Source organism: Aegilops tauschii, chromosome 4 (genome assembly GCF_002575655.3).
Source record: "Aegilops tauschii subsp. strangulata cultivar AL8/78 chromosome 4, Aet v6.0, whole genome shotgun sequence".
Classification (NCBI taxonomy): domain Eukaryota; kingdom Viridiplantae; phylum Streptophyta; class Magnoliopsida; order Poales; family Poaceae; genus Aegilops; species Aegilops tauschii.
Window position 1 is genome coordinate 207561646 of NC_053038.3, and position 24397 is coordinate 207586042.

General features: G+C 42.9%; 1 protein-coding gene and 1 long non-coding RNA gene across 3 annotated transcripts; one reads left to right on the top strand and one right to left on the bottom strand.

The window, feature by feature from the left end:
- Positions 1-5023: 5023 nt before the first annotated feature.
- LOC141021275 (uncharacterized) lies at positions 5024-24397 on the bottom strand. Its single transcript, XR_012181796.1, has 4 exons — positions 24270-24397; positions 23017-23119; positions 5625-5785; positions 5024-5161 (listed from the first exon to the last, which is right to left on the bottom strand). It is a non-coding gene; the product is annotated as an uncharacterized lncRNA (long non-coding RNA).
- Positions 9380-19334, top strand: LOC120962873 (uncharacterized). Of its 2 annotated transcripts, XM_073496479.1 has the most exons (14): positions 9380-9476; positions 9978-10041; positions 10116-10205; positions 10287-10346; positions 10419-10502; positions 10594-10764; positions 10938-11090; positions 11210-11291; positions 11370-11474; positions 11586-11711; positions 11807-11911; positions 11990-12139; positions 18286-18418; positions 19078-19334. In XM_073496479.1, exons 2-8 carry the CDS (start codon positions 9984-9986, stop codon positions 11248-11250), a joined length of 657 nt encoding a protein of 218 aa, XP_073352580.1. In that variant the 5' UTR covers positions 9380-9476; positions 9978-9983; the 3' UTR covers positions 11251-11291; positions 11370-11474; positions 11586-11711; positions 11807-11911; positions 11990-12139; positions 18286-18418; positions 19078-19334. The 2 variants fall into 2 exon arrangements, with proteins under 2 accessions (XP_073352580.1, XP_073352579.1); XM_073496478.1 differs by lacking the exon at positions 9380-9476 and having other exon boundaries at positions 9881-10041.

Genomic DNA, 24397 nt, shown 5'->3' on the forward strand with positions numbered 1-24397 from the left:
TATCAGAGTGTGTGTGTGTGTGTGTGAGAGAGAGAGAGAGAGAGAGAGAGAGAGAGAGAGAGAATTTAGATATCATTTGGTGGTAGCAAGTTCAAGTAATAGTTTGAACACATTCAAGAAATAGTATAAAGATAATGCATATTACATAAAAATAACACTGAGAATTTAGATGTATTGTTTGTCATGGAGCTGTGGCCGGCCGATTTACATGAAATTAATTCCATCAATTGTGGTGACAAATATAATACACATAATCCATATTGTTATGCACTAGCGTCTGTGTGTGTGAAATAGATGGATTATGGTCCCGTACCCAATAAGATGGATATGTGTGTGTGTGTTAGAGAGAGAGAGGGAGAGGGGGAGAGAGAGTGAGGAAGAGGGAGGGAGAGTGTGTGTGTGAGGATTTGATGATAAAAAAGGTCGCCAATATCACTTGATATGTATGAGAATATTAAATGTAATATTAACATGATTAATATTGAACTCTTAAAGTTAATGTGGCCTTTTGCAACGCACGGGCGTTCTTCTAGTTATCGTAATGACGGACGGAACTACAGACGGTTCCCCGAATTAGTACCACCTCGCGTATATGTTTTAAACTCAAACTGAAAGCGTAAATTCACGAGAAGAAACTTATTATGACGATGAACCCGACAAAGTCAATTCGTGCTTTATTATTAGGGAAATATATAGAGTAACACTATTGTGATCCCAGGATCAGAATAGTTACTAGTTGAATGCCCGTGCGTTGCAACGGGGTGATAAAAAGACATAAACACACATTAGATAGTTGTTCTAAATCTGAAATATGTGTCCAACTTGATGGCACATGATTTCCATTCCTAAGTGACAACAACTTCGCCACTTGTTTTACCTTGTACTAAAGACGGGGCAAACCTTCGATGGCTTAATGTGGTTCAACCCGTGAAAACATCACACTACTAATAATTACTCCCTCTGTCCCATAATATAAGACGTTTTGCAAACTAACATAATTTGTAAAAACGTCCTATATTGTGGGACGGAGGGAGTAGATTACTATTGAAATCACATGTGATGCTTTACATAGATTTGAAGATGTATAGAGAATGGGCCCGTGAAAACATCACAGAACTAATAAATAGATTACTATTGGAAACACATGGTAATGCTTTACATAGATTTGAAGTTGTATAGTGAATGGGCCCGTGAAAACATCGCACAAGTAATAAAATAGGTTTTTAGTTGTATGAGAAATCGATAATATAACCAATTCGAAAAAGAGGGTATCATAAATTTGAACCATTTATAGAAGAGCAGCTAGCGTTATTATTTATTACAAACTAAACCATAATGGCACGCGTTGCCGTGCCCGTTCATTTGTGTGCTAGAATGATAGGAATTTATGCCAATATATGGTAGTAAAGCATGACTTCTGACCATTTTCATTTTGAAATAATGATATAGATAATTCCAAAAGGTGCATGGTGACACTTGTAGTAAAATATGAACAATTGTTTATATAGTGAAGACGTATGCATTCAATGGTGTGTGTGATAGCTGGTTGTACCAGGTGATCCGCAGAGCATGCTCATCATTGTTTAGTACAGGCTTAGTGAAACTAAAGCATAAAAATAAATAAAATTGACAACAAAATTAGTATAGGTCCAAATTAATAAAGGTCGTCTATACCAGAAGATGTGGGCATCATATAAGAGAGATAGAGAAAGAGTGATTAGGCCCCATTCTCTGATTGAAAAACCAGCGTGCATTGAAGCCCGTGTTCTTCATGATGTCCAGAACTCCAGATCTCCTATACCTCAAAAGACCTCTGTCAAGCATAAGGGCACACCAAGAAACACGGTAAAACACAACAATCAAATTGCTTATTAGTATACACATAAGGTGTCCCAACATATATTTTTCATCTCTTCCTTTCAAGGATCAAAGATAGTAGATATGCAAAAGTTGATAGCAATTAGCAGACCAATCAATGGTAAGTATTATTATTATTGTTTTCATATATGTGGGGTGAACCTTCACATCATAAACTACAAAACTAACTATTGAGATAATGCAGTAATAATCAAAGAAGAGATGTCAATACAGAAATCAACCTTAGTTCATTTGGATGGATTCTCTTGTAGTCTCTTCTGATCTTTTCGGGAACGGAAACCTAGAAGAAATTAGTACATGATCATGCCAAAAACAAGTGATGGGAAGGAGTTGGGAGGGGCAACTGAAAAGGGACTCACCAGCATAAACCACAGGCACGTATGGGTTTGGAAAAGCAAAGAAGATAGGAGATCCATGAGAAGGAGGTGGAACGGTGGAAGTGGAAGTCGAGCGGAAGGTGTCGGTATCTGCCTCCTCCAATCCATGCCCCGCCGCCGCTAGCTGAAAGGACCTTCCCGAGGTCCAATCTTGCACGACATCTCATCCATGCGCCGCCGCCGCTGAAAGGAGCTTTTCGAGATCCTTCTTACGCGGCAGTTTTTGCTTCAGTTTCAAATTGGAAGTGACGCGCGGTACAACTGCGAGAGTATGGAGAAGGATGTAGGAGGAGTACAGCCAGCCATGGACGTCGCCGGCGCAGCTGTCCGCCGCAGCTGCCATGGAGGAACGCTGCAAGATGGGAAATTAAAAACAGTAAAAAGGGGCCTACAGAGGAAGAATACATAGAGAGTAGAGGGTGCCAACGCGGAGATAGACCTGTAGTAGAGAGTCGCCGACGGGATAGATGACCACGGCGGCGCATCACGGATGAATGAACGGTGGCTCATCGTGGACCGAGGAACATTAAACGAAGAGGTCGAGGGAACGGGATAGCGCTGTGAATACACTGGACCACCTGCCCCGTGCGAATGGGAAGTTGGACCTGGGCCTTTGATGGCCCGAATACGGAGAGGAAAGGGAGCTCGCTCCGCAGAGCAGTGGCCCGCGAGATGGTGTATGGAGCGCCAGGATGACATGGGGACGACTGAGGTGATTCAAGTGATCAGACGGCTAGCAGGCTGAAAACACTGTGGAGGCTGGGTGTTAGCTACGTTATACTGTTTCTCAATATCGGGACACAGAAGCATGAATCTTAATTGTCTCAATTATATTTTGTGCTTGGAGTCTCAGTATCATAATTGAAGTTCCGAATCAAGTTAAATGAAAAAATAGCTTATGACTAACATTAACTCCATAACTTCTAGAATTCATTGTGACTCTAGAAAAAGTTCAGTAAATATGGCTTAAACATAATAAATGAAGCGTACAAACATGCCAATGATTTCTTTGATATCAAATAAGGCACAAATAATGTTGCCCTAGAACATAAGTACATTCCATCTAGACGTGTGTGTAGACATGCATGATACATGTCAAATGCTCCCTCAGTTCACAGAATAACTGCTTTGTTTCTTGCTCTGACTCAGCTCATGCGACCAGTCTTATCTCATAAACAAAAAACAGTCTAAACAAAAAAGGATTTCCAAAATAGATCATACATAATTCTAGCAATTGCCAATAAATCGAGGCTTTTTACCAACTTGATGGTAAGAAATCGCCGGACCTAGAAATTCATTTCGTACAATTGAACCTTTTCAAAACTTTATTGTACAAGTCAGACCAGAGCCTGAGCACTCATAAAACCAGAGCCTTTTTTAGCTCCTTGGCATCATATATCTTCACATTGTCATAAAGTGGTATGTGTAAACATAACATGAAGCATCAGGAGGATATTATGATAGTTCACAAGAACATAAGATAAATGAGATAAGCAGGTTTACCTATGTCCTATAGCACAACTTGGCTTCTGAAAATTTTCTCCCACCAAAACACCGGAAAGCAAGTCACTACTAGAGTATGGAATTTGCTTCTTAGAATCTTCAGATGTGTGTTCAGAAGCTCATGCAAAGAAGAGATCAATAAGAACCCGAGGAATAGAATAGCCTGAGGAAAAGAAGAGCCATCAAATGAATTATACAAGTATCTCACTGGAATTGTTTCTTTTTCTGGCCGCAGAAAACAACTCACTCCTGAATGTCCTACACGAAATGAAACTTTTTACAAATATAACTTCAAGAAGCTAAGCTGCTAAGATGTCCTGTAAGAGAATAAATGGCATAACAGGTGTCCCTCATAGCTCAAACACATATGTAATTCAGAGATTTTCTTCTTCCTCTGAGACAGCAAGAAAGAAAGAAATACACTATGTATTCTTCATGGAATAAAAAATGTCAAAACTGACTAAGCTCATTTCAGTTAGTGGGCATGAAGAATATCTTTCGGTAAGAAATCTGTGTTTACAAAATCAATTGTAAAAGAAAGTCATTATACAGAAAAAATAACATTCCCTTGATAACTCCCGAACTTCAAATGTTTATCAGGCAATTGAGATCAGTCATACAGAATCAAATGAACTGATGGTTAAGGAAAACACAAAAATGGAAGGCGCAAGAAACAAATCAAATGGTTTCATGAGAAAACCTTAGATAGATTGCAACACATGGAAAAAATTAGAAGAATTAAATTCTAAAAACAATTCTAGCCATAGGATAATTGGGTAGATTCAGCGAAAAGGAGAAAAAGAAACCAAGAAACTAAACACATCCACTGTGAAGTATTGAAGTCTACAGGAAGAGCCAAGAACATCTAAATGGTACTGGATGGTTGCATGAGAATCTGAGCATGTGTATCCCTAGTTTTAGAAAGCAAAAGTGTGCTACTCAATGCTACTCTTGTTCACTGTACATCAACCTAAACTAAACACTTTGACTTGAAAAGGACTTGAAACATGTCTACTTCATTTCCGAATTAGTTAGTCTTTAGTTTAGATTAGTGAGGTATCACAGAAATATTGTCTTGTATCAGCATAAATTCCATTGCACAATAATTAAGTGATGTTGGCTATGTGCTCGTATTTCATCTTAAGACTGAAAGTACAGTTGTGTGTCGCTTCAACAGACATGCTGAAGAGGAAGATTGTAGTTACCAGTGCTGCCTTGTAGTACTTATAGATGTCCTCCATGTAGTCGACAACAGCTGGTTCATTGTGGCCATCGAGCTTGTCGATATCATCCACGTAGGTGTCTTGCCAATAACACGCAGCCAGACTTCAAATTTGTAATAATGGTGTCCTCCCATATCACTGGTTTACAAGGGGAAAATACAACAGTCTCGCTTCCATTTCCTAACAAAAAGAGCTGGCCAGATAAATTTCACAAATAGTATCCTTAAAAAAAGATAAATAATTTGTAATTCCACAGGAAATAATCCTTGTAGAATGCATACAGACCATAATTATCATTTATAATAATGTGTTCAACAACTTTAGTTCTGCTATTACTGACACATGTTTCAATTAGTGAATAAGAAACTTAATGATGACACCTGTTGTTTGAGGATGAAAGTGTTATTTCACTCCATGGAACAATTGCTTCAATTCTTTCAAAATGGAAGCATACAACAAAAGGCTTCCGAACACGAGGGGTCAACATACTCTAAATCAGTCCGTACAATTTAAAATCTACATTCAGGCCATATTGAGTTAGTGTCTACCACCATGAAATTGCAGCTAGAAGCCAGCAAGTACGCTACAATGACTGAGAACTTGAACGATTGAGGGATAATGTAGAAAGATGCAAAGAACTAACCTCCAATTGGAAGGGCATGAAGATGCCAGCTCCTTCTCTGCTATATCTTCCTTAATATCTATTCGAGTGGCCATGTATGTTCCAAAGTTGAAGATAAAAGAAATTTAAAAATATGCAAATTGGCACACATGTCCATTCCACTGAACATATGCAACCCATATCTGTAAAAAATATAAATTTAGTACATGTTCATAAAGAATAAGTAACAACACATGATGGTCTTAATATCCAGTGTCTCATGTTGGATACATTTTTAAATATGTGCAGTTTCACATTTGAGCAGAACAAAATTAATTGACAGAGCTGTGATGGCTCTAAATAGCAAAATGGCTCACAAAATCTTACAAAACAAAAACTATGAGATTGTCTTGACAGACTACTATTTATAGTTCTCCTGTGATACAATCCTGGACCACACAAATGCCTTGTATCTCTCCTATTTTATTACTCGTGCGATGTTTTCACGGGCCCATCACTATACAACTTCAAATCTATGTAAAGCATCACCATGTGTTTCCAATAGTAATCTATTTATTAGTTCTGTGATGTTTTCACGGGCCCATTCTCTATACATCTTCAAATCTATGTAAAGCATCACATGTGATTTCAATAGTAATCTACTCCCTCCGTCCCACAATATAGGACGTTTTTACAAATTATGTTAGTTTGCAAAACGTCTTATATTATGGGACAGAGGGAGTAATTATTAGTAGTGATATGTTTTCACGGGTTGAACCACATTAAGCCGTCGAAGGTTTGCCCCGTCTTTAGTACAAGGTAAAACAAGTGGCGAAGTTGTTGTCACTTAGGAATGGAAATCATGTGCAATCAAGTTGGACACATATTTCTGATTTAGAACAACTATCTAATGTGTGTTTATATGTCTTTTTATCACCCCGTTGCAACGCACGGGCATTCAACTAGTTAAACCTAAAAGGTAAATGCTCTAAATAGGATCGTAGGAGAAAAGAAGAATAAGTAGATCCAGGATGCAGTGGTGTGAATGCACAATGCATGTGGGATATAGAGCTCTTTGCTTTATAGATAAAAACTCTAATGGTCAAGCCTCGTGAATCCTGATTCACCCAAGGTACACAAGTTGTAGGGCTAATAATGGGCTCGTCTAAAAGGGACATTTCACTATTTTTGTACCCTTTTTTCATCTAAATGGGAAATTACAATGTTTTATGCAAATAATTTACAGAAGGATTTAAGAACACACAAGTTAATTTTATTCTTGGAGAGGTGCGGACTTCAATAAAGGCTAAAGACCGGGGAGCTGGCGTTGGGCATAATAAGTGTTATCTCCAATAGATTGAAGATGATACACATCAGAATCCTTACCGGGCCGCGCTTTGCAATTCGAAATGAAGACCTCCACCCCAAGGATCTTGCAAACCCTTATTCAAGCCCTCCGTGCAACAAGTGGAGCAGTGGAAGCATGAAGGCCCCTAACGGACGAAGACCTGCAGGCGGTGGTGCGTGGGGGGATCTGGCGGCGTGGCTTTCGCCCGGAGCCGATGTGGCGGTGGGATGCGACCGCTCTCCCCTAAGCTGAGCGCGGCAACGTCCACGGGAGGCGTTGAAGGCTGCGGTCGGCAGCGCCGCATGGGTGCAACAAGAACTGCTCATGTTTGCAGAGAACAATGACCCAATATGCGATCGTGTCGGTGCCGAGGGATTATGAGGGAGGCGGTGGGAGAGGAGGAAGTCGCCTGAAGGGAAGCGGGCGAGCGGGGTGTGGCCGAGGTCCATTACCACCTTCACCAGCGCAGGGAGATCCGGGTGATCCTTTGCCCACCGCCACAGATCCCCGAGGAGAAGCTCCAGTAGCCTGCACAGCTCCTCCTTGAACCCCTCCGGCCCGGCAGACTTGCATTGCGCGGTGCACACGGGAGCGTGGCCCCGGCGGCCGCAGCGGAGGGAGAGGTGGCGAGTTGTAGGGCTAATAATGGGCTCGTCTAAAAGGGACATTTCACTATTTTTGTACTCTTTTTTCATCTAAATGGGAAATTACAATGTTTTATGCAAATAATTTACAGAAGGATTTAAGAACACACAAGTTAATTTTATTCTTGGAGAGGTGCGGACTTCAATAAAGGCTAAAGACCAGGGAGCTGGCGTTCGTATGGCGTTAGTTTGCTGGTATAACCAGCTGGAGTTAATCATCAGTTTTACAGTAAAATTTTGGGCATAATAAGTGTTATCTCCAATAGATTGAAGATGATACACATCAAAATCCTTACCGGACCGCGCTTTGCAATTCGAAACGAAGACCTCCACCCCAAGGATCTTGCAAACCCTTATTCAAGCCCTCCGTGCAACAAATGGAGCAGTGGAAGCATGAAGGCCCCTAACGGACGAAGACCTGCAGGCGGTGGTGCGTGGGGGGATCTGGCGGCGTGGCTTTCGCCCGGAGCCGATGTGGCGGTGGGATCCGACCGCTCTCCCCTGAGCTGAGCGCGGCAACGTCCACGGGAGGCGTTGAAGGCTGCGGTCGGCAGCGCCGCGTGGGTGCAACAAGAACTGCTCATGTTTGCAGAGAACAACGACCCAATATGCGATCGTGTCGGTGCCGAGGGATTATGAGGGAGGCGGTGGGAGAGGAGGAAGTCGCCTGAAGGGAAGCGGGCGAGCGGGGTGCGGCCGAGGTCCATTACCACCTCCACCAATGCAGGGAGATCCGGGTGATCCTTCGCCCACCGCCACAGATCCCCGAGGAGAAGCTCCAGTAGCCTGCACAGCTCCTCCTTGAACCCCTCCAGCGCGACAGACTTGCATTGCACGGTGCACACGGGAGCGTGGCCCCGGCGGCCGCAGCGGAGGGAGAGGTGGCGAGTGGTGGCTGGGCCACACGTCACGGAGGAGAAGCGGCGAGTGTAGGGAGAGGGCGAAGGCGGGATGGGTGAGGGAGAATCGGAGGTGGAGGTGGGGCGGCGGCGGCGGCAAGCGCGTGCCGGTGGAGGGAAAGAGATCGGGATGGGGAGGAGCGAACAGTTGTCTGGAGAGTGGAGCCGTGCATTGGGTTCGTGGGTTCCAACTGGCTCGTATTTTCTTTGAGCTGTTATGTATATGTGGATGGATCGTGGCGTGGGGAAGGGGTTCGAACCATGACGACGCGTCATGCATTTCGATGGGTGTGATGTGATTTTTTACGAGACTCCCACAGCGAGGGAGTGAGGTGGGATCGTACGAGCGATTTTCTTGGTGCGGGATCGAGGTCGAACCATTAGGAGAGGTCGAACCATCACGACATTCGATCTCCTTTCTCTACTCCTAAGGGAGCAGTTGGTAGTCTCGCTTCCAGTTTTTTTAGTCCCACCTCCCACGGTTTATTTTGGTACCTCCTCCCACCTCTGACTAAGATATCACAAACCGAAAAAACCTCCTCCTGAGGCCCGAACCCGCACCTATCCACATGCGACCCTCAAAAGACGTACGAAGGTTAACTTGCGACAAAAAAAACCTACGACGGTTAACCAGCGACGAGTCCTGTTCTCGAGCGAGGCCTCCCTTCGTGGCCGCCCTACATCCCTGCGCTGCCGCGCTTCAGTCGCTGCCCTCCATCCTCGCCGCCCTCCATCCTGGTCGAGGTCGCCGCCCCGCTTCACTCGCCGTCCTCCATCCGCGTCGATCCTGGACAAGGTCGCCGCGGCACTCCATCACTTCGTCGCCGCGCTGAACACCTCGACGATCCAGCGCGGGTCCTGGATCAGGTCGCCGCCGCCCTCCATCACTTCGCCGCCGCGCTGAACTCCTCGCCCTTGATCCAGGATCCGGCGCCGATCCTGGACGAGGATAAGCGGACACGTCCAGGATCCGGCCAGAACACGTCCTGGATCCGAAAAATAGGTATACAAACCATCTCATACGTCAATCGCATCTCATACATCTCAAATGCCATGCAATCGCATCTCATACATCTCACAGCCCATACATCCATCGCATGTCATACAGCCATGGCAAGTGCTTTCACAGGGATGGATCCGCCTGCGAGATTGATTTCTGTTCTACACAGTTTAGGTTTTTTTCCATGTTAAAACTAGACTCAAGTACACATGTTTACAGATGGCAATTGGCAAAAAAAATTACCAAGGGGTATCCTGCATCCTGCACTTGTATAACTATGGCAAAAAAGAAAACACAAACCATACAGGACCCTAGAGTATGTTTCCACTTGTGCTGAGATGTAGAAGATGTAGATGAAAGTGCCATTGCAGTATTTATGTAGAATAAAATACAATTGCAGTATATGCTAGCAACAGGTTGCAGTATATATGTAGAACAATAACCCTTCCAGAATGTCATCAAATAACTACCATTTCTGTCTTCATGATTTTTGCCATTCAATAGTTGCATATGGGGAATTCAAAAAGCACGGTTGGCGAACATCAACCTGAAGATGACGTAACTACAGGTATGATGCACTCTACCATGTTTTCGTTTAGTTGCGAGACCTGAATATATGACAGTATGCATAATGTCTTCCAGGTCTTACACGCGGGAGAAGTGATGCAGAACACAATGCGAGCATCATACCCGTAGCTGAAATTGTTGATAACGTCTACTCGACGGAATCAGGTATAATACTGTCCGGAGATTGGTTATAAATGTTGCTTCACGTCCATTTCTGAAAGTGGCAGAATGCATTATGTGTTGCAGTCCTTACGGGCGGGATAAATGTTGGAGACTACAATGCAAACTTCATACCCTTACATGCAGGTATAAGACTGTGTCAAGATTGCTGCTAATGTTTCGTGCATACCGTATATTTTGTTGATTGCTAAGATGTAGGGCAGGAACCTTCAAACGACGGGATTCCGTCGTATTCTGAGAATAATAAGGATGGTACGACTAAGCTACGAGATGATACTCAAGGTATTCACAGGCATGCTTATACAGCTTCCAAATCGACATCTCCCAGATGAGCTTAATGGGCTTTGTGGTTTTTACGCTTAACGTAATGCAGATGACAAAACTTCCGAGCAGCATGCAACAGTAGCTGTATTTAATGAAGAAAAAAATGTTGGCGAAACAAGGGAGCAGTTCAACGCACAGAGGCGTGAATCTTATCGGAAGAAAAAAGAGGAGGATATGGTCAGGTTACAAGAGTATAATCAGCCATCCCTTTCAAAGACTGGTAAGTATTTAAGCGTGATTTTGTTGAGTACTCTTGGTTTTTTCTGAATACTTAAATTAATCGTTATAGTAACCTGACTTCATAGATGTTCCCCGTGTTGGTTTCATAGATGTTGTATCAACATCGATACTTTTTTTGTTCTCTAACTCTCATACCTATTGTAAAAATGGTAGATCATAGGGATCTTATCAACGCGTGGAGGCGGGCATCTTATCGCACTAAGAAGTCAGATGGTTTTATAAACCATCTAGACGATGGGCCGATTGTTCACCGCCGTACTCTATGTGATATCACAAATGTTCAACAACCTTCATATGTGATCCCTGGTACTTATTTGGTAGATTTACAATGTCGTTAATTATATGTGCGTATTTGACAATCATACTATTTGTGATTATGTTTAACTTCTCTTTGCTTTCTGAACGCCCGTGGTGGATAACTATAGGAACTAATGTTGGGGCAGCTAATCAAACCCACGCGAGATGATAAGCACAGGAAAGTTGATCTTCGTCCCCTTTGTAATTCAAGTAAGATTATTTTATGTTACATCCTAGCATTCATGGTTCAGCCATTTTAATAAATACTAACCAAGCATGTTATATCAGATGACCCAGCTAGCTCGGTTGATACATCAATCTCGCATAATGAATCAACATATCCTCCTAAAGCTACGTGAGCGTCTGATGTAATTGCAGATAAAAATATAAAAGGTAAAATGATTGTGCTTTTTCCATACTCGTTTGCTGTCATGTTGTTTTTACCTTTCGCTTTTGAGAGAAACCCAAGGAAGACATCAGTAGATAACTTGAATGATAACACAGAAAATACGCAAGTAACAGAAGAAGAACGCAAACGAGACCGTAAAAAAGCTTTGAGGAGAGCTGCATATCGGCAGAGAAAAGATCGGAATCTCCAAGATGAACATGCACAGGCCCTTATTTTATCTGGTAACCTCTAAAGGTTTTGACCATTATATTCAGTACCCGACTTCATGTCTTAATGATTAAGTTTTCCACATGTTTTCATCAATTTGTTTAACCAGCCAACCCAACTAGCTCCAACTATACATCATTCTCGTTTGATGCGACGGCATTTCATGCTACAACTACTGTCACATCTGGTCTCATTAATGACATGGAGGTACAAGGTAATCGATTTGTGCGTACTCCATCATCAATTGCTATCATTGTTATGTTTTATTGTCTAATGTCCTGATCGATATCAGATGTGGTCTTGAATAACACCCAAGAAACAAAGCAAAAAACCGACGAAGAACTCAAGAGAGATCGTAGAAACGCCCTGCGGAGAGCTGCTTATAGGAGGAAAAAGGATAAGCTTATCCATGATGAAAACATACGTCCACTTTTGTTATCAGGTAAAACATGATCTATATTTTCACCATGACTTACATATCTTGTTTTGCTGCTCATAGCTAAATATTCTTATAGCCACCATCATGCTCGATGCGTACAGTTTAATGCTGCATATTAATGCACCATCATGGTTTTTTTCCTATAGACGTCTTAAATAATATTGGTTCTAACTATGTTTTAAAATCATTACGAAACCAGCCAACCCTAATAGCTCCAGCTATATAGAATTCGAGGGTGACGCAGCAACATTTCCCCATTCAACATTAGACGCGTCTGTTGTCACTCATGACAATGATCTAGCTAGGATGCAACGTGATAATGAGCAGAAAAGAAATTTAACAAACGCGCAAAGGGAGCAAATAAACGCACAGAGGCGTGCAGATTATCAGCGAAATAAGGACAAGGTATCTGTTGATGTCAGAGAAACAGTGAATGAAAAAGTACGAGAGAAGCGAATGCAACATCGCAAAAGCATGTCAGTGATTGAGAAGGGGGAGTCAAGTGCTCAGAGGAAGGCCAATTATGCCAGAAGAAAAAACACCCCATGCAACGAATCCATCGCGCTCCCACGTCCAGACCTAGCAAACTCAACCTCTGAATGTCCCACTTTAATCTGCCGCGCATCATCCGTCTCTCGGGTCGCCGAAGATGATTCATCTGATGGCGACCCTCCGACGAACAAGATGAATTACATTGTTGGTATCGAAGGTATGAAATTGCTAATGTCACTTTCTTCTGCTCATTATCAGCAACCATCTTCTAACATGATGTTATCTACTGTGACATTCGCAACGACGAATGTCCAGAGGACATCGAATTTTTACAAAGCGGCATCGTGGGCGATGAGCCGACAGCAGCCGAATTGATGGATGAGGAGTACTACATGTTTCGCAACGAAGATATGGTCAGATATGAAGTAGGACGGCGTGCATCTATATTGTAGTTAATTTTTTTGTAATTTTTGTTTTGAACGTTATGTTTCAACAAATGCTCGTAGGGTCCGATCATGACAACATGGATGATGACGAGGAAGGGAGCATGTCGTCTGCTATACCTAGCGAGGTTGATCCATTAGAATTTGTTTACACAAACATCCCCGACACCACTCACATCCTGAAGCTCGACGCAAACTGCAAACACTGCAAGGCCAAAAAGTTTGTCTCTGAGACCGACGGGTTCTGCTGTCACAATGGCCAGATCGAACTTAAACAACCGGAGCCAATCCCAGAGCTGATGAGGCTATGGTCAAGCATGGATGCAGATTCTAGACATTTTCGGGAGAACATACGGTTCTTCAACGGGCATTTCGCCTTCACAACCCTTGGCGTCAGCCTTGATGAGAACTACACAAACATGAAGTCTGGGGTGTACACATTCCGTGCGCACGGCTCCATCTGCCACAATGTGCATTCGTTCGGGCCTAGCTCCCGTCCAGAACATCTGCAGTTGTACTTCTATGATGACGACCCAACCATAACTCATCGTAAGGTGGCCACCAAGCAATTAGACCAGGATGTCGTGAAGAAGTTAGTAGACATACTCAAAGAAAACCCGTACTCCCAGCAATTTAGGAGTTTGGGTGCACACAAGGACAACCTCGATGATTATAGGATAGACCTAAACACCGATAAGAGGCTTGACCAAAGAAGATATAATAGACCGTTGTCATCTGAGGTCGCTGCAATTTGGGTTGAGGGCAACGACCTAGCAAAAAGGTTTGACCGGAGGATAACACTTTGTGGTAACAACAACGAAAGGCATAGTATACGTGTGACCTCCGGAGCATATGACCCGTTGTCTTATCCCCTATTCTATCCAAGGGGGGAGCTAGGTTGGCATCCAAAGCTACTTAAACGTAATGTAACGGAGGAGGTTGTACTACATTCTCAACTGGTCCATGATGATGATGAGGATGCAGGTATGCCGTCTGCGTCCCATTTTGCTACAAATAATATCTTATTTCTCGAATATATCCTCATTTTGATGGTACTCAATCATGTGCAGAGGGCAACAGCAGGTTGTGCGTCTCTATCAGAGACTACTACTGTTACATGCTGCAGACACGGCCTGGAATCTTCAATCCCATACTCTGTGGAGCACGCCTCTTGCAGCAATGGGCGGTCAACATGTACGTCAAGATTGAAAGTTGTCGGTTGAGGTGGTACAGGAAAAACCAGACGCAGATTCGTGCCGACTTGTATAAAGGAGTTGTTGATGCAATCACATCGGGGGAGACGCGAGCAAGCGCTGTTGGGGTAAGAATAGTGCTCCCTGGAACATACCCTGGTGGCGACCGCGACATGAAGAAGAGGCATATGGATGCCATGGCAATTGTCCATACATACGGGAAGCCTGACATCTTCTTGACCATGACTTGCAATCCTAAATGGGAGGAGATAACGAATGAGTTGCTGCCTGGTCAGACGGCGCAAGACCGACCTGATATTGTGGCTCGCGTGTTCTACGGCAAGCTAGAGGCTATGAAGGACATGTTGTTCAAGAAGCATATCCTGGGTGTTGTTGTCGCATATGTATACGTAGTCGAGTTCCAAAAAAGGGGCCTCCCCCACGCACATTTTTTTGTTGATTTTGGACTCTAAATATAAGCTTATCGTCCCGGAGCAGTATGACCGACTCATTTCCGCAGAGCTCCCAGACAAGCATAAGTATCCGGAATTGTATGCTATGGTGGTAAAACATATGATGCACGGACCATGCGGTGCTCTCAACCCGAAGAATGTTTGCATGCAAGAAAACAGATGCAAGTGCAGATACCCACGGCCGTTCAATGAAAACACATCACAGGGGAAGGACTCGTACCCAATTTATCGGCGTAGAGACGATGGAAGGCGTGCTAAGGTCCGAGGGAAGATGTTGGACAACAGATGGGTTGTGCCTTATAACCCATACCTGCTGCGGATGTTCAATTGCCACATCAACGTTGAGGTCTGCTCCAGCATAAAGGCCGTCAAATATCTTTACAAGTACATTTACAAGGGCCATGATAAGGCTTCTTTCAACATCGACCATCCCGACGCCGGTGGTAACATTGATGAGATCAAGAGATACGTTGATGCAAGGTGGATCGCCCCTCCGGAGGCTATGTGGAGGATATTTGGCTTTCCACTTTGCGCCAATTACCCACCTGTCTTGCAGTTGCCTCTTCATCTCCCGAATATGCACAGGGTCGCATTCAATGCGCAGGCTGACTTGAAGAATGTTGTCGCCTCCGAAAATAATTCAAAATCCATGTTAACGGAGTATTTCAAGGCTAACCAGGAACACCCTCGGGCTAGGCATATATTGTACAAGGATTTTCCCGGAAGCTTCACGTGGCAGAAGAAAAAGAAGTTTTGGAAGCCGCGGGTCGAGCGTTTTCAAATAGGTCGCATCGTGTCTGCCAATCCTGCCGAGGGTGACCGATACTACCTGCGTGTGTTGCTAAACCATGTTACGGGCAAAACATCCTTCGACGACTTGCTCACCGTGGACGGCGTTCTATGTGGGAGCTTTAGAGAAGCTGCTGAAAGGTTGGGACTCATCGAGGCAGACAACACGCTCGACAACTGTCTTACTGAGGCTGAGCAGTGGGCGATGCCATGTTCTCTTAGGAGGCTCTTCGCAACCATCTTGGTGCACTGCGAGCCAAGCGACGTGCGTGGTTTATGGGATAGGCACCTCGATCCTATGTCAGATGACTATCGTCGATCACGCACGTCCCCTATCGAGGTGGAGCAGATGGTGTTGCTTGACATTAGGGGTATGTTGCAGTCCATGGGTAAAGACATTGTTGATTTCGCTCTTCCAAGCATAGATGATGCGTTTGACCCAACCGAGGGTGAGGCAAGAGAGGTCATCGAGGAATCAACTGTTGAGTTTGACGTGGATGATACTAAATTGGCATCTTCCCTGAACTTGGAGCAGAGGGCCGCATATGAAGAGATACTAGCGGCTGTTGAACGCGGTGATGGGGGTGTATTCTTTGTTGATGGCCCTGGAGGTACAGGGAAGACCTTTCTATACAGGGTGATGCTTGCCAAGGTGAGGAGCGATGGCAATATTGGTATCGCTACCGCGACGTCGGGCGTCGCCGCTTCTATCATGCCTGGCGGCAGGACTGCCCACTCGAGGTTCAAGATCCCATTGAGTTGCGATGATGGAGCCTCGTGCAGCTTCACGAAGCAGAGTGGGACCGCCAAGCTGCTTAGGATGGCCTCATTGATAATATGGGATGAGGCCAGCATGACGAAACGACAAGCGGTCGAGGCATTGGACAATAGCATGCGCGACATCATGGGAATACGCGACCGACCCTTTGGAGGAAAGACTGTTGTTTTTGGCGGGGACTTTAGGCAGGTGCTTCCGGTCGTCAGAAGGGGGTCGCGGGGCCAGATAATTGATGCAACCCTACGAAGTTCTCATCTATGGAAGGGTATGCGGCAGCTTCGGCTCATCACCAACATGAGGGCTCATAATGACACGTGGTTTGCAAATTACTTGCTAAGGGTCGGCAATGGCACTGAGGAAGTCGACGATCAAGGCAACATACTACTCCCTGAAGACATTTGTCTGCCGTCTACAGGCGAGGTTGACGACCTGGAGAAGCTTATTCACCACGTGTTTCCGAGTCTAGATGACAACATGTCTGATTCAAATTACATGACATCCCGAGCAATCCTTTCCATGACAAACGACAATGTCGACAAGATAAACATCCGCATGATAGAGCGTTTTCAGGGAGATGAAGTAATATACCATAGCTTTGACAGTGCGGAGGACGACCCATATGGCTACTACGCTCAGGAGTTTCTGAATGGATTGACTCCTAACGGTCTTCCTCCGCATGCACTCAAGCTAAAGCTGAACTGCCCTGTCATACTTCTAAGGAACATTGATCCAGCAAATGGATTGTGTAACGGCACTAGGCTTGTTGTTAGAGGTTTTGAGAGGAACACCATTGATGCAGAAATCGTGATTGGACAACACGCTGGCAGGAGGGTCTTCCTTCCTCGAATACCTCTCTGCCCATCTGAAAACGACATGTTTCCGTTCAAGTTTAAGAGGAAGCAATTTCCTATAAGGCTTAGCTTTGCTATGACCATTAACAAGGCTCAAGGGCAGACAGTCCCGATTGTTGGTGTCTACCTACCCAATCCCGTGTTCTCTCATGGTCAACTCTATGTTGCTTTGTCTCGAGCCACCGCAAAGAGAAACATAAAGATACTCATTCAGAAGGAGAAGCCGAAGGAGAAGTCCAACAAGCAAAAGGACAATCCAAAGAAGCGAAAAACACCGACCGTGTCATTACTAACCTCGATGAAGAACATCGTCTACAAGGAAGTCCTTACAGGCTGAAGTCCGGTCTTAATAGACCGGCAGGTTATGTAATGACACAACATTTACTCTTGTGATGGTCAAGATTTATTGTAATTCGTTTTTTTACATATATCTTTTTTATTTGGTATTTTGATAGTTGGAGGTATACTCCATTTAGTTGAGCTACTAACTGCATTTCAATAATCAGCCGTCATGTTGGCACCATCATCGTTGTTATATCTTTTCTACTATCACAATGTTTCTGGGAGTGTACATGTCACCCACCGTAGTATTTCATGTGTAATATGTGATTCAGATATAATGATTGGCCTGAAAAATACCTGGAACATGCAATGAAACTTTTGTGTTACGGCAAGTGATCATATCCATTGTTATTATTTTGATATTTTGATAATATGGTTGAATGTAAATTTATTGGCGTCCTTATTATCCCTGTATTATTCTGATAGGTCAGAAGTATAGGATTATGATTGGTCTGAATTATAAGACCAACACACGCAGAAGGGAAGTTTGTGTAGCTTTTCAAGATATATTTTGCATATGTACATCTAATAAATAATAAAATGGTAGCATGCGTACTTGCAAATATGTTCAAATGCCCGTGCGACTCTGGAGAATGTGACAATGCACGTGTCTGATCGCTAAAGTGTGCAATCTTTGGAAAAAAGATTGATTACTTGTACTTTCACGCGTCTGAACTAATTATTTATCAGTTCAGTTCAAGTTTCATTTTTATTTTTTGCATTGGTTCATGTACCTTCATGAGTTTACTGCGGATCTGAAAGAGTTCTAACCTATAAAATTGTACAAGGCTGCATTAATCTAGGACCTGGCGAGGATTGGTTCAGAGAGCAAGCATCGTTCTGCAGTATCTTAAGGACGCTGGTTGGGCTGAGGGTGGTCGACTTATAGGTTGCACCCAGCCAAGACGATTGGCTGTGCAGGTATCAACTGTTTAAATGTTCATCAAAATGTGTATCCTTCTCTAGATGCCATATAATACTAGGTTTCTCTTTTTACCTTCTGATCAGAGCATGCACCAGATTATTCTTTTGGGTACGTCCCTAGCAACTAGCATGGCGAGTAAGGATCTTAGCTAATTATCTAGAGCAAGCTTCTGTATTACTTATGGATATTCTGGTGCAACATGAATCAAACCCGGGCAACATGAATCTAAGAAATAAATTATTAGAGATAGATAACTCCTAAAAGATAAGCTTGGAGGATTTTCGCAGAGCTCCCAGCCACGAAGATTTATCCAGCTTCCCCTTTGTGACCTAGCCGTTTGTGACAGGGTTGCCATGTGGTAGTGGCCATAGTGCCCAAAAGTGTGTCTGTAACAGGAGACTTCATCCTGCAAAATTATTCATGTGCTCCGGCAGTGATTTCTGACATCCTATACGGAGCAGTCAGCTGATAGAACCATATCTGTACTAATTAGAAGATGGTAGCTGAACATTTTGTTTACTGCATTGGTATTACTAATTTCCATATGTTTGAATTTTTTTACAAGGTAGGGGTTGCGTTCTATTTTACATTTGTTGTCAATGTATTTTTTATGTAATACTATGTCACTACTATATAACACTGATTTTTAGCGTAGATATCCATGAAGCCAGCCTCATGACACTTGACGAAACACGTGCGTACGTCAATGGTGTTGTTCAAGCTAGGAACAATGGAGGCTAGAAGTATCTGTGTACACAAGTGCACAATTTGTCTTAGATATAAAAATGTATGAACGCTTTGCATGCAACATTTTGTTGCCAATTGTCACATTATGAAGTGTTCGCTTATGTCTTGGAGGTTTAATAATATGTGATATTCAATAAAAAAAATCTATTTAACAGTGTCGTCATATTTCGGAGCCATATACTGTGAAGTTCAGAACTATATATTTGACTAATATATATTTGATGACCAAACTGTCAATAATGGACTTCAAATGGTAACCTGTCTACTCTCATTTGAGCTACACATATGAATCTCTTTCAGTGTAGGTTCAAATTTTTTAATATACAGTGCAGCGCAAAAAGGAAAATACGTTTACCTTGACAGATGCTATCGCATGCTATCATGCATTATGACATTCCAAAGATAATATAATTAATTTTGTACATGGAATCAAGGATTGCCGTATGCCCGTGCGTTGTGTTTCTTTCTACACACGGAAACAATAGTTCTTCAAGTGGCGCGGGCTTTTTGATCGTGGTGAGGAGGACAAAAACAGAAAAAGAAAAAACGTTGTGTTTCTTTATATTTCTCGGACGCCCGTGTTTGACGTATATTTGGGAAATAAATTAATTGTTTCTTTCTATATATCTGGAGGCAAAGTTTGGAAAGGAGACATAAATTAGGAAATATATAATCCGGCGTTGATACATTTGCCGGGTGGAGCATGCAACCAAAATAATTTTATTCCATGTTTTCCTATAGTTTTTGTTATGGAATATTGTAACTACGGAAGGATATGGGCCACCTTCCGAGTACATGCCCACGATTCCTCCCGGCCAGGATATGTCAATTAGAACTATAATTATCCTTAAAGTCATTTCCTTCCAAAACGTTATAGTGTCCAATCTCCCGGTCCAGCCTACCATACGTTCAATGGGTTTCCCAGTGTGGCCATTAATATTCCCTTAATCGGATTTGTTTATAAGGAAAGTTAAATTATGCTTCTTCCGATCGGGAAAGGGAGACATATATAATAGATATATAATCCGGCGTATATTTATTTGCCCAGTGGAGTATGGAAGAAAAACATATGCTTGTCCTTTTATTAGCAAGGATTTGTAATGAAACATGCACGGATGGAATGATAAGGGGCACCTTCCAATCCATACAACATGCTAATGCGTCACCGACCTGGTGCCGGACGATTCCCCTCCGACACTCATATATATGGTCCGGCTGTGAGTCCACCGTTGTCCACTGCCCCCTCGCTCGCTCGTCCTGGTGCTAAGACGACTTTCTGCCCGTGCCAATGGCTGCAATGCCGATTTTTGATGGAGTGAACGACGCAGTCGAGTACATATACAACTACGTCATGCTTTCCTCAGTCGAGGAGCAGTTAGAGTTTGTTCTGGCAGCCCTAAACTCTATCTATAATTTATTTGCAATTGTTAGCTGCAGATCAGTACCATTATATTATGCATTATCGGCTTCTTATTTTAAACCCGAGTAAAAATCTGTTCTTTCACCTAATCCACGTCGATGGGTTGGTCACGTTCATGAGTTGTTGCATGCATGCACTGGTTAGGATCATGCGATCCTTTCTAAGTCCATAAGGTTCTTAAGATCTAACGTAGTGGTTGCAAAAATCTGGTCATGCGCTAATATTATCCTTTTACATTACGCCATGTTAGTACCATCCACAGCACGTTATTTTAAACTACAAATTTTCTATGAACTGTAGTATATTGCAACGGGTCCTGGTGCATGATACATGTACCATCTATAGATTTTATCATAACTGTAATAGGAACAAGTTGCAACCGAACATATCATAATAGATTTGGTTATCTTACGAAATAGTACTTATGTCCTCAAATGACACTACAACTCCAATTTTTAGGTACATACATTTCAGACCTTTCTAAAGTTTTGAAAAAATATACTATTGTTTGCCCACACATTGAAGTACAATATTTTTATGATACCCTGATTTTATCATGCCGGTTTGTTTGCAGCACAATATGGATAAGGAGCCCTCGTCCATTCGTGATCGAGTTAAGTCTACGGACTATCCAAGACACCATGCGAGGTGATACATGGGTCAATCCGAGCTGCTTCGATCTTGCAGTGCGTAAGAACGCAGGAACAGACTTTGTTGGCTCCACGCATATGTTTGATTTGCAATTCCATGGCCTAGCACGGGTGCTGAGTCAGACTGGCTTATGCCAAGCTGAACGCACCAACTTGTTGATTAACAATGTCATTGTACGGCCTTTGCCGAAATACAACGTGCTCATGACCCCGTCCATTGTAAGGATTTTCCTTCTTAAAAGTTGGTGTGTATACTATCTGTTCACCATTAACTTTGTATACCTATTGCAGTACCTATTGCCGTTGTATTTGGTGGATTCCTCCTACGGCCTCCTTGCAGTTAATATTGAAAATAGGAGGACTCTCCTGATTGATCATTCTAACGAGTCATTCCTAGGCTCAGAGGACTTTCATGACAAGGAACTTAAGAAGGAAGCCCTGATAGTTCTGAAAGAATTTGGCAGTGTATTGCAACAGGAGAGGCCTGGTTTGAATCCCCAACTCGTGGATTGGCCACAAGATCATACCTATATTACAGCCCCGCGGTAATAGTTTTAATTGGTCATGCACAATACAGCCTCACTGGTATAGGTTCTAACATATGGAGTTTTTTTGTCACAGCCTGGACTCTGGATTCAAACTCCTACAGGAGATGGCTCACCAAGATGATACTCTCGGGCATAACATTTCCAGGACTTCGGTAGGTGCATATATAACAAGTTTCTCTCTTCCATATCATTGTTGAATATAAATTTATGTTCTTCCACTCACATAGGTTTGTTGTGCAATTCATTCTTCAACAATTTATTCCCTACATATATATATATATATATAACAATTCATTTTTTTTATGTTTTCTAGGATTCAATACAGCTCAGAAAGAACTTGCTGGTCCAGATGCTGACGATCAAAGGCAATGAAGCAGCTGGAAACATCCCAGCTGAAATTACAGCGGCCTTGAGGTTTTTGGACGAATGACTATGGACTGATGCATATTGAAATGTCGCAGATATAATAAGCCAATAGAGCTTTGTTAGGGATCAAATATCAGATTTATCCTTTTGGCAATATGAATAATGTATTGGATTATATATATGTAGGGAATAAATGCTTCGATGGCACCCTCTAGCTTCGTATTCGCTTCAACGTTGTCTGCTTGTTTTGGTTCTATCTATATAATTTGGCTTGTATGTATATTTTGTACTATAATACCTGTGCGGTCAGGAGCAGGTTTGTTGCTCCCGGTGAACCGGAGGCATTTTGAAGGTAATAATCTTTTTGAATGCCCGTGCTGATCAGATGATCAGATGACATTTTCTGAAATATTTTTAAAGTTTAAAGAGTGATTGATGGTGGCATCCACTAGCTATGTTGGTTGTATATCTATCTTTCCTTCTATCTAAATTTTATGGTTGTAGACCAGACAGTTTGGACCAGGTTTGCTCCAGGTGAACCTAAGTACTTTTGTGTTGGACCATGGCAGGTTCACAACATACTCAAAGTCCGGCAGGTGATGTTTTCAGAAATTCCGTGCCTCGCATCATATACTACCTCGTATAGTATAACTCCATCCTATACGAGGTTTTCTTCATCGGAAATAATCAGCTAGAGAATAGTCAACAAACATATGACGGTCATACAGGCACCATATACTACCTCGTATAGTATAACTCCATCCATACACGCACTGTTATAATACGAGGTTTTCTTCGTCCGAAATAATCACATTCCAGCTAGAGAATAGTCAATAAACATATGACGGTCATACGGCACGTACCTTGCATATATTCTTAAATTTTGAAGTTGTCCTTGATCTTGCTCTCTCGCCGTTGCCTTTAATTCCAGCTAGCGAATAAACGCTGATTATCTTTTATGTGCTCCTGAATAGAGTAACAAAAATGAGAAGGAATAGTTTTTCTTATTGATCAGTACCTACAGTAAACAAGTAAAACCACGGTAACAGTAGATATGTTAGTGTGCAGGCTGTGAATTTTAATGAGTTGCATACAAATCAATGATAACTTCATAATTTAATGAGTTACATACACCGCGGGTGCCTTGGTGTAAAATACGTCCTCAAACCCGTTGCAAGTTGTGAGCAAGTTAGCTAAATTCCTCAGCGTGCCACTGACTGAAGAGGAGGATAGAGCTCTGGTGTTGCTAAAGAGGTGGTGAGACTCTCCAGTTTTGAGACACTTACCAGCCTATAAGTTAACCAGGTTGGGGCCGTTAGCCACGGAAACAAAGTTTAATTTGGTAATTCCTGGTTTATAGGAAATCAGGAGTAGGGGACTGGGTGAACCACATGAGCCGCGAGATGGGCGAGAAGTTAGACTGCATCAGCCAACAGAAGCTTCAGTGGTTTGGGCTTGTGCTTCAAGTCAATTTTGTTATCTGTTCTGCTATCAATATCCATAAGCACATTACAGAATGTTCCCTACTTATATCTTACTCAGTCTACTGTATAATGTTGTCAAAAATCTGATCCCAGTGTTGTGCAACAAGATTACGAGTGTGTGCATTTTATCTGATACCTGTGTCAACTGTACACCATAAGCAAGCTGGCATTTGAAAACTACGGTCTTTTGTAAAGAAAACAAATTAAGTAACCATTTGATCTCAACACATTTTGCCCGTACACTTTTGCAGGATCTTCAGCAAGTAGGGGTGATGAAAATTAGATAAAAAATGTTTTGTTTAGGTTTGGCCCCCTCAGACTTGTCCATCAACATTCTAAAACCATCAACCCTGGGGGTCTTATCTGAGGTTAAGTGGTTTCAAAGATGACAGTGGCCTTGTATTTGACTCAGGCCGGGCTAAGTGGTTTCAAAGGGAACCTGGTGGGCTGGTTGCTGTTGTACTCACAATATCACAGACCCCCACACATATATAATCCCAGGCTTGCATATCCGGTGCAGTGATTGTTCGACATAAACTTGCGAGTACAGGAACCTACTACTACTAAGCTACTATACTAATCAAGTCACATTTTGTTCAATTTGCTACCATGTAGTTGTGTAGAGGATGTACCTGGCTGGGCAAAGTCGCTCGAGTCTGCTCTGTCTCACCATCAAAAATCACCACCGTGGCCGTGTCTTGGCCGTCGGGGATACGTCTTCGCCCTGGCCCTTCCTGTGAGGCCGGGTCACGGCTCCTCG